Source organism: Triticum dicoccoides, chromosome 4A, assembly GCF_002162155.2.
Source record: "Triticum dicoccoides isolate Atlit2015 ecotype Zavitan chromosome 4A, WEW_v2.0, whole genome shotgun sequence".
NCBI lineage: Eukaryota > Viridiplantae > Streptophyta > Magnoliopsida > Poales > Poaceae > Triticum > Triticum dicoccoides.
In genome coordinates this window covers 675,485,528-675,495,569 of record NC_041386.1, presented here as the reverse complement: position 1 = coordinate 675,495,569, position 10,042 = coordinate 675,485,528, and the positions used below count along the sequence as shown (strand labels likewise).

General features: G+C 42.6%; 1 protein-coding gene across 1 annotated transcript in view; it reads right to left on the bottom strand.

Annotated features, from left to right (window-relative positions):
- Positions 1-4,032: 4,032 nt before the first annotated feature.
- LOC119284052 (zinc finger MYM-type protein 1-like) overlaps positions 4,033-10,042 on the bottom strand; it is a 6,805-nt gene continuing 795 nt past the window's right edge. Inside the window, exons 2-7 of the mRNA XM_037563350.1 lie at positions 9,258-9,361; positions 8,897-8,959; positions 8,563-8,738; positions 6,175-6,374; positions 5,054-6,048; positions 4,033-4,962 (exon numbers count right to left, since the gene is read on the bottom strand). Of these exons, the coding sequence (XP_037419247.1) occupies positions 4,033-4,962; positions 5,054-6,048; positions 6,175-6,374; positions 8,563-8,738; positions 8,897-8,959; positions 9,258-9,361 (2,468 nt within the window). The remainder of the gene's footprint in view (positions 4,963-5,053; positions 6,049-6,174; positions 6,375-8,562; positions 8,739-8,896; positions 8,960-9,257; positions 9,362-10,042) is intronic.

Below are 10,042 nucleotides of genomic sequence, written 5' to 3'. Positions count from 1 at the left end.
TGAATACAATTTTTTTGTTTTCTTTTTGCTTTATTTATTTTATTTCATTTCCAGTTTTTTTGTTTTGTTTTCTGCATTATTTATTTTCTTTTGTTTTCTGCATTAAAGCATTTCAAATGAACTCTGAAAAAGTTGACAGTTAAAAGTTGGCATGGTATCACGAGGGCCGAACCATAAAACATTAAAGCATTATGTGCCGGGACTAAAGAGGGGCATTGGTCCCGTTTGGAGCCACCAACCGGTACCAATGGACCCGTCTAATTACTTATTTATTTTATGCAGCTGTTTTTTAGTTGATTCTTTCTGCAGCTGTTTTTTTAGTCCCACCACGCCAAGCGAGATGCACTCGCAGCTGTTTATAAGCCCTGAGTGCAGAGACGATGAAGAAGAGGCTCAATGCTCACCTGCACGTTGCTTCGCTTCAAGCCTTGAGGAATAGGATAGATTGCACGGAGCTATGTGCAGTGCAGTTTACACTATTCCGAAAGGCTTGAAGCGAATTAACTAGCATTGCGCCTCTTTTTTATTTTTAATGACTTATTATCACATAGAAATAAATAGAAAAAATAAATATAGCACAAAAGAAAAAAAAAACTATATAAAAAACTACTCAGAAATAAATAGAAGAAAAAATAGTTATGATTAACTTTACTAAAATCTTTTTTATTTTTAATGACTTATTACAACTCAGAAATAAATAGAGAAAAATAAATATAGCAGAAAAGAAAAAAACTATATAAAAAACTACTCAGAAATGAGCATAGATGCGCTTATAGAGCAAATTTAACCTAAATTCATAATAAATTTTTACTAACTTCAGAGAAATTCAGTATGAATTTAGGTCTCCTGTATAAGGGCATCTATTTTCATTTTGAGAGGAGCTCAACAAGGTAGAAAGGGAGGGGTTTATAAACCGGTGTGAGCCCCCTTCGGTTGGCGAGGTGGGACTAAACTCTGGCCGCAACGAGGACCAACACTTTAGTACCGGTTTGTGGTATGAACCGGGACTAATGGGTGTCCTTTGGTCCCGGTTGATGCCTCCAATCGGGACCAATGGTGGTGGGCCAGGAGCAAGGCACATTGGTCCCGGTTCGTCCCACCAACCGGGACCAAAAGGTCCAGACGAACCGGGACCAATGGCCCACGTGGCCCGGCCGGCCCTCAGGGCTCACGAACCGGGTCCAATGCCCCCATTGGTCCCGGTTCTGGATTGAACCGGGACTAATCAGTTGACCCGGCCTGAACCAATGCCCCCTTTTCTACTAGTGTTTCCCAGGCCGTCTTGGCCGTGTCCTTGGCCGTCAGAACATGAAGCATCTTCGGCGGCATGCCCGTAAGGATGACGGAGAGGGCGCGCCTGTCGTCTCGCTCGTCGTCGGCGCCATCAGTGACCACGGTCCAGAGACCCTTGGCTTGCAGCGTAACCTGCATCACAAGAGACCACTTCATGTAGTTTGTCTTCGTCAACATCATGGACACGGACGAGCTTTCCGACTCGTGCACGACCCGCTCGATGATGCGGATCTCGCCGCTGCCACCGCTGTTGAGGTGCGCAAGCGGCGCTCCAGACGATGGTGACTGCTGCCGCCGCCGCCTCCTTCTTCTTCTTCTCGTCGTCCGACATGAGCTCCGCGGGTCACACACCACCGGCCGCCAGGGATCAAACACCGAGGCTCTGATGCCAATTATCGTTGCCGGACCAGCGAGAGAGAGAGAGATCAAACGGGGTAGAAGAACACGGGAGAGTGACGAGTAGTTTTTGGTGCTGCCGTAACTACGCAGCGTTTTTCGTTTACTTTCCTTCTCTTATCTGATTACAACTGACTCGTTAAACAGAAAAACAAACTAACCTATCCCTAGTACCGTCCGCTAGTAGCTTGCGTTTGAAGATGGCCTAACTCCTTTGCAGATGGGTTGGGTGGTCCCGAGACCAGCCTCACGACCGATTATTTCTTTCTTTCTCTCTCACAATCCTGGGTTCACACGATTTCATTGGACCCTGTTTTTTTATTTTTTTCTAACTTAATTAACATCTCACGCGGGTGTGCTCCGATTGCATTTCCGGCTGGCTGTTCTCGTGGCAAGAACTCGGATCGCGTCGGTGGTATGCTAGATCCGTTACAGTCACTACTCCCGTGATGGGATGAATTGATTGATTGAACCTAGGAGATATCAAATTGGTTTCTGTACCGAAACACAAGCTTTGGACTTACAAGTGCTTGTGCTCCAAGATTGGAACATAATCTGTCCGGCTTCCGTTTCTGGGTCTAGTTGAAACTGAAATGTGAAAACATAAAATAAGTACATTTCGATCTGTTACTTTGTAATCCCACCGTCTAGGTGAATAAGTTTCCTTATGAAAATCAAATAATCCCAAAATACTTAGGCGCGGTGCATTAACTCTCTTGTCGTTTCTTGTTTCTTGACATAAATAAAGGAATCAACCAATAATAGATGTGGGGCGTACATGCTTTTAATGACTGGAGACTTTTTTTTCTCGATAAAGGGTGTTTTTTATTGACTTATAATGTAGCATCGAGGGATACAATCATAATGAATACACACCCGGCCTCTGCATAACTAGAATGCACACAGCCAACACAACACACGCACTAACAAACCACACTGGCAAAAAGCGAAGTTATATAAGACCAAAGCCATGCCTATGCGGAGGGGGAAAACCCAAGCAATAAAAACAACAGTTGGCGATATACAAGAGTGACCATCGGTGCCAACTATCTCTTTACAACACAAGAAATACGAGAAGGGTTATCCAACAGCGACACCTCCAGGAAGGGAATGACGTACAAGCGTCATCGTCGCCGGATCCAACTACCGAAAGTAGGATCATGATTTTCACCCTGAAGATCAAATCTAGCAAACTCCGAGCAATGCCATCATCATGGTAACGACGCAAAGAACGCCGCCATTGCCAGTTATATACCAAAGGGTCTGGCCAAAGTTTTTGCCCCGGAGCTCAAGATTAGGTACTCGAGAAGTACCACCCAAATCGAAATCTATTATGCTGTCTCCTCCACTTTCCTCCATCCCAATAGCTGGATCTGCGCATGGTCCTTGCGGAGAGCGATGACCTTGTCCACAGAGGTAAGCTGACGAGACTCGAAGGAGCCACTCGCCATCACCCGAAGAAGACTTTAACGGGGAGAAAGAATAGCGGCACCGCCAAATCCTGAGTTGGAGACACTCCAGAGGCCATGCACCATCCTCATACAAGTGGCAGCCGAGGCTGATCTGCATGAGACGACAACATCACTCGCAGCCACTATCTCCATCTTCTTCACTTATGAAGTTCAATCATCTTAGGTGTCTGGCCGATAACCGCCCATCAGCATGCTGGCCAGATTCATGTCGCCACCCAACATTGAGCCCGAGCGAGTGGAAGACCACCATCACCGCGCCTCCGCACTGAAGATGCGCACAACAACAGCGACAACTGAGCTTGGCCGCCGCCCCAATCTGCCACGACTGTACACCAAAAAGCCACCCGAAGGGCAACGGCCATGGCAGGAGCGTGCTCCCAGATTGGTTCTCGGCTCCCCACTCATGCACCAGCTAGGCTGCCCCTGATCGAGGTTGACACATGAGGCAGCCATTGGGACGAGTGCAAGCGGACCTTCACTCCATGATGGGGAAGAGATGAGTGGTTTTTGTGCTAAAAAACAAGACATGCAATTGTCAGTTTATTGCATGCAATGTTATTAATTAGCAAATAAGCATTATGTCATCTCGTTTTTCCATCAGTCTTGGTCACGGTGCATAACCTAAAATGACTTATGCACCTAGACGGAGGGACAACAATATATAGACAGGCAGGGCCGGGTGGACAAAATCCGGGCCCTGTGCCAAACCAAAAAATGGGGTCCTGTCTCACTAAAAAATGACCTAATGAGCTATTATAATGTATATATTAATATATATCAAGCAGAATTTTTTCATAATGTATATAATATAATGTCTTACATAACAATTGGACGTATAAAAAATCATACCTATTCAACTCCTGGCTGCTATTTATTTGAAAAACTTCATTCTTTTAGTATTCTTTGAAATGAAATCTTTAATGATATCCTCGTAATCAATCTTCTCCAAGACTTCACTCTCAAGTGCTATTGTGGCCAAATCATTGAGTCTTTGTTGTGTCATAGTAGTACGCATATAGGACTTCAATAGCTTCAACTTAGAAAAACTTATTTCTGCCGATGCAACTGTCACAGGAATGGTCAACAGAACTCTATATGCAATACTTGCATTGGGAAAACAGTCGTGCCGCTTTAAAAAATTCAAAATTTCAACAGGTCCGGTATTTTCTTTTGGCATGAAATTTTGAAGGAACTTCAACTCAACAAACAGATCATTGGCATCAATATCAGATTGTTTATCCTTCATAAGGGCAGCCTCAAGATTAACACATGAAGATTTCAAACTATCCTTATCCAATGAACGCAATGTTTGAGAGCTAAATAAGAAACCAAAAAATTTCTGGTAACCTTCATATTGCTCAAATCTCCTTGTGAGTGAGGAAATTGCTTGATCGACAACATGTGTAAAATAGTTGATTCTAAATGATTCCTCTGCAGACCGTGTGGCAATATTTGTGTCGTCTGGGTTCTCATCATACTGTTTCTTTCTTTTAATTTCTCTCCTTTTATGAAATGTTGCACCAATATCCATCTCAAGTTCATTTTCTTTGGCTATCTTCAATGCTTCTAAGAAACCATTTTCCCTGTACCCCTCGAAGAAAGAAATAAGCCCTTTCACTTTCTCAATACCAACATCAATAAGCATATCCTTTGTTTGCAAGTTTTTGCTTACTAAATTAACAGCAAACAATACCTCATACCAAATGACTATTGCCACGATAAATTCATACTCTCCAAGTTCATTATTTGCCAAACCTAGAGCCTCACTGCTTGCCTTTGGATCACTATCAGTTTCGGATACCTGAAATTAAAAAAAAGTTCATAAATGTTATAATTGGATGTAGTCAAGCCTAAAGGAATTACATCACTATTAATATGAACATATTGGTTACCTGATGTAGAGCCTCCCGAATGTCTGAACATTGAAATCTGATAGCTTTAACACTTTCAACACGACTCTCCCAACGCGTAGCTGACACAGACTTGAGAGTCAATCCTGATACGTTTTCTTCCAAAATATGCCATTTCTTAGTAGAATTGGAAAAAATTGTATAGATGCGTTTGATGATTCCAAAAAAGTCCTTTGCTCTACCACAGGTCTTGGCTATATCACAAAGTGTTAAGTTAAGGCTATGACAACCACAAGCCGGATAAAAAGCTCTAGGATTTACATCCAAAAGTTTCCTTTGTACCCCTTGATGTGTTCCTTTCATATTTGATCCATTATCATAACTTTGTCCATGCACATCATTTATATCAAGATCAAGAAGTTTTAGCTCCTTCTCTAGCACATCGAAAAGTCCTTGGCCAGTTGTATCATTTACATCTAGAAATCCTAGAAAGGACTCTTCTATGCAAACTTGACTTGAAGATGAATCCACATATCTTATAATTAAAGACATTTGCTCTTGGTGACTTGCATCAGGGGTACAATCAAGTATGACAGAGAAATACTTTGAGCTCTTTATTTTCTTGATAATTTCAGACCTAATAGAAGAAGCAAGCAAGTGTAGCAATTCATTCTGACTCTTATGATCAAGATAATGAGCATGTGTTTCTTCATTTGTAATGTGACGAACATGCTCCTGAATAACGGGGTCAAATTCAGCCAACATCTCTACCAAACCCAAGAAATTACCATTGCTATCTTCATACAGCTTGCCTTTAGTACCACGGAATGCTAGATTATGCTTTGCAAGAAATTTTACAATGCAAACAATTCTGAATAATACCTTTCTCCAATGGTTCTTCTCTTTCTCAAGTTGTCGTTGAGTAGCTTTATCAATAGTTTGATGTTTTTCCAATCTACTACGCAACTCATACCAATTAGTCATACTCGAAACATGATCCACACTTGTCTCGTGATCTTTTAGTCTATTGGTCATATGTGACCAATCATTACAGCCCTCATTTGCCAACTGACCTTTCCGATGACCTTTTGTAAATAATTTACAACCAAAGCAAAAGACTCTATCAAGTTGTTCAGAATAAACAAGCCAGTCTCTATAACAATACTCTCCATTTGATAGGATTCTATTATAGAATGCTGAAGTAAACCTTTTATGATATCTATCTTTGGGGCCTTTCACTGACTTGTCTGTTTTTGGACCCTTCTGTGCTAAGATATCAATCTGTTTAGAATTAAGAGAATCCCAGTTTCTTGGATCAAATATATCAGACCGAAAAGAATCATCAACATCCTCATGAGGTGAACTATTCAAGTTAACATCAATGCTTGGAGATCAATTGGAGATCATGCGTCAATGCTTGGGAATTAGACGAACCATCTAACTCACCTAATTTTCGGTTATGTGATCTCTAACCGAGGAGGTAAGAAGTAAGAACCAATCTCTAATAAAGTAACGATCCCTGTCAATAATTAATTAGAAAACTAAGAATTAGGATTTAGGAGTAGGAACCGAAGTTAACCAAAAAGAATGACTCGCTAAGCACCTGAAGGCTAGCATCGATCACCGATCAATCCGATGAGATGACGTCGACGAGTCTGAAATTTAAGAAAGGAGTCAAGGAAGTCAATGGCGGCACCGCAGCAGTGGCCTGTCGCTTAGTCGACCTGAATCTGAAATCGGATCAGTCTAAGGAGTAAGGACCATGGACCGAGCGAGAGCAACCAAGGGACGAGGCAGGACGAGGCGTCGAGCCGTCGTCGTGACGGCGTCAAGGGCTCCAGGCGTCCAGCGGTCGAGGGCTCCAGCGATCCGATCCGTAGCGATCAAGTGTTTTTTTACGGTAGCGATCTACTCCCTCCGTTCGGAATTACTTGTCTCGGAAATGGATGTATCTAGAACTAAAATACGTCTATATACATCCATTTCTGCGACAAGTAATTCTGAACGGAGGGAGTAGTATTTTTTAGATAACGTAACGATTAGCGAATTAGCGATGCCCTTGTCGTCTTTTTTTTTCTGAGTGCTGCCTCGTCGCCTGATCCTCTCGTAGCGATGGGAGGAGTCCCAGCGCTCCGTCCTCTCGATGGCCTCGCTCGCTTGATGGGCCTAGTCGCTCGCCGCTCGGCCCAGTTTGCGCTTAACTGTTACTACATCTATATAAAAAATATGTGCCCCCAGAATTTTGGGCCCTGTTCCGGCCGCATGTTTGGCACCACTGTGGGCCCGGCCCTGTAGACAGGTATGAATCAAGTTGCATTAGAACACATCAAATGCACCTATATGGACATTAACTATGAAGACATTCAATACAAAATATCTCATGCATTGATCCGGGATAAATGTTTCTTTCCAATGCCTACATATATACCACCACTAAGCGAGGCGACTCTCTCCATGCATCACGGATTATTTCAACGCATTTCTTCCATATACCAACTACTACAGAAACAACAATCCGAGGTAGCAAACATAATGTTAGCTTAAGAATAGGAGACATCATGCAAAGAATACCTAAGCTGGTCTGAATACTTTGTGCACCGTGCTCTGAAGCGAAGAATGCACCATGCTGAAAATATTTCTCCCTCCATGCAGACAATTTCCATCCATAGATGACACTCCGAAAAAGTATGCAATTAGGTATCAGGGAATGGTCCATCATATTATTGGAGGTTGGTACTTCAATGAGGGCATTCAGCATCAGGGGCACGAGAAGATGAGATCAAGAGACTTGTTAGCATAAAAGTCTTCTAAAGCTGCAACACGACGGTAGAGTCATAGCAGGCAATTCTTTCATGGGTAATACCAAAAAAGTTACATCTCCATATCTGCAGATTGAACTTGGAAGATCCCTGGTCAAGTGTTTATTATTTTTCAATTTTACAATCTCATTACTAGCCTAAGCATTCACCCTGTATATGGGATTTGTAAGTGGAAGCAGAGTAATAGACCTCCTTTGCTGTTGAAAATACGCCTTAAAGCTTCAGACGGTGAACCGTTAAGTCTTTGTTATATACGACATGTTAAATGTTGTGAGTTGATCAAACAGATCAGTACAAAATTAAGTTATGCATTTTGGAGAGTTATATATGATAATATACACTGTTTTGGAAATATTTTTCTGAAATTTACATTTTACAACATCTTGGTACAAATTTTGTCCTAATGTACATATAAACTAGTACAAGATCATCCTGAACAACACATACAACAATGGGCTCATCTGGATGTAGTGACACAAATCAGTAGGAAATAAATTTGTGGAAGAACACACATGCAAAAGGAAGATACCTGTGATGGTTGCTAGCTTGATGGGCACATGATATGGTCGTTATTAAGTTGGTTCCAACTTTGATCCAACCATGAGACTTTTCAAGAAAGAGGCACTATGTAGACCGATGGTTTCCGGCACATCCCCAGCTTAAGGCTCCCTGCCTGAATGCTCATAGAGATGAAATGTCGCACTCAGCATGAAACTGTCAGGTTTCAGTGACCTGTGTGTTGTCTCGAAGAGCAATATGCCCTCATCGGCGTGGCCATGCTCAAGGTACACCCTCATGATTGCCCGGCAACAGGCCAAATCAACAGCCACACCAATCTCCTGCATTTGGTAGCAGATCCTCTTTGCTTCATCTATTTGGGCTTCTTTCGGAAAGGCAAAATGAGGTGGCTGAAATGGAGGCATGAAGGGGTTATGCCACTGCTCAGCATCATCCGGATGGTTTCCTTGGCTTTGGAGTAGCATCTACCCTTTGAGTATGCACTGATCAGCGCGAGGTATGTCGTCGAGTCAGGAACGTGACCGCGTGATTGCCTCTCCTGGAATACAATCTCCGTTTCATTGTGCAGCCCGGAAGTGGCGTAGGCATTGATCATGGAGTTGAAACTGATCTGCACATTGATTGCAAGTTTCAGTCACACTAGTCATTCTGAAGGCAGATAACTGTAATTTCAGAAGTCAGACACCAACAGAATCATACCTTTCCAGGCATGATACCAAGTTCCTTCATTCTATCAAATAGTCAGGACGCATCCTGATGCCTCCCTGCAGAAATTGAACTGAATAGTATGAACAAGAGAAGGGGAAAAACTTGCCGAACATGAGAAGGGTAATGTTCTTGGATTCCTCAACGCAAGGTAGAAGGGACTGACCAGCCTATCCATAGAAGTTAAGCATGTTTGTGTATACCTTCTCGTCCATAAGTAAGCCTAGCTCTTGTGCTGCTGCAAACATTTCAGCAGCCTTGTCCAATTTTCCTCCTAGGCCATAAACACTGAACAGGAAAACTGAAGCTAGTGACAAACATAAAAGAGAAAAACAACTGCATATTTCCAGCTCCAGTTTTCCTGTGTTTTATTACCTACCTTATCATTATATTGAATGTCTGCAAGGCAAAGACCAAGGAACACCAGAGGATATCATAAGATCATATATGCTGAGAGCTGAGTATAGTTTAGCTGCTTGGAAACTATGTTGGCAACAATCTAGCCGGCAATTTGACTTGTCGTGGTGCGAGCGGATGAGTCGACAAGGGATGAATCTTCAACGAATCAAGATCGGAGAAGCACGAAGACAAGAGTCAAGATTAGAGAGAGAATGTTAGAGTAATCTTGATTGATTAGTGTTCGGCTTGCTTGCCGACACGTAGAGTCCAGGTTAGATACTAGAGTTTGAGTAGAGTCCTACTAGTTAGGAGTCAAAGCGAGTCAACGTGACTACTAGTCCGTGTAGGAGTTTGAGTTTGGTCCTGCGTGTAGGTTTAGGCTTGGTGTTAGGTCGGTTGGGTTGGATGTTGTATATACAGCCGGGTCGTGATATTTGTAACCGGTGAAAGAAAAGAGAAAATAAAAAGAGGAAGAAAAGAGGGCACGACAAGGGCCCTTTGGCTATAAGTTTTAGCGTGTGTGCGTCTCTGTCGTGATTTTATGTGATCGATCCTGTGGGTGAAATTCCAACAAACTAAAGCTGTAGCA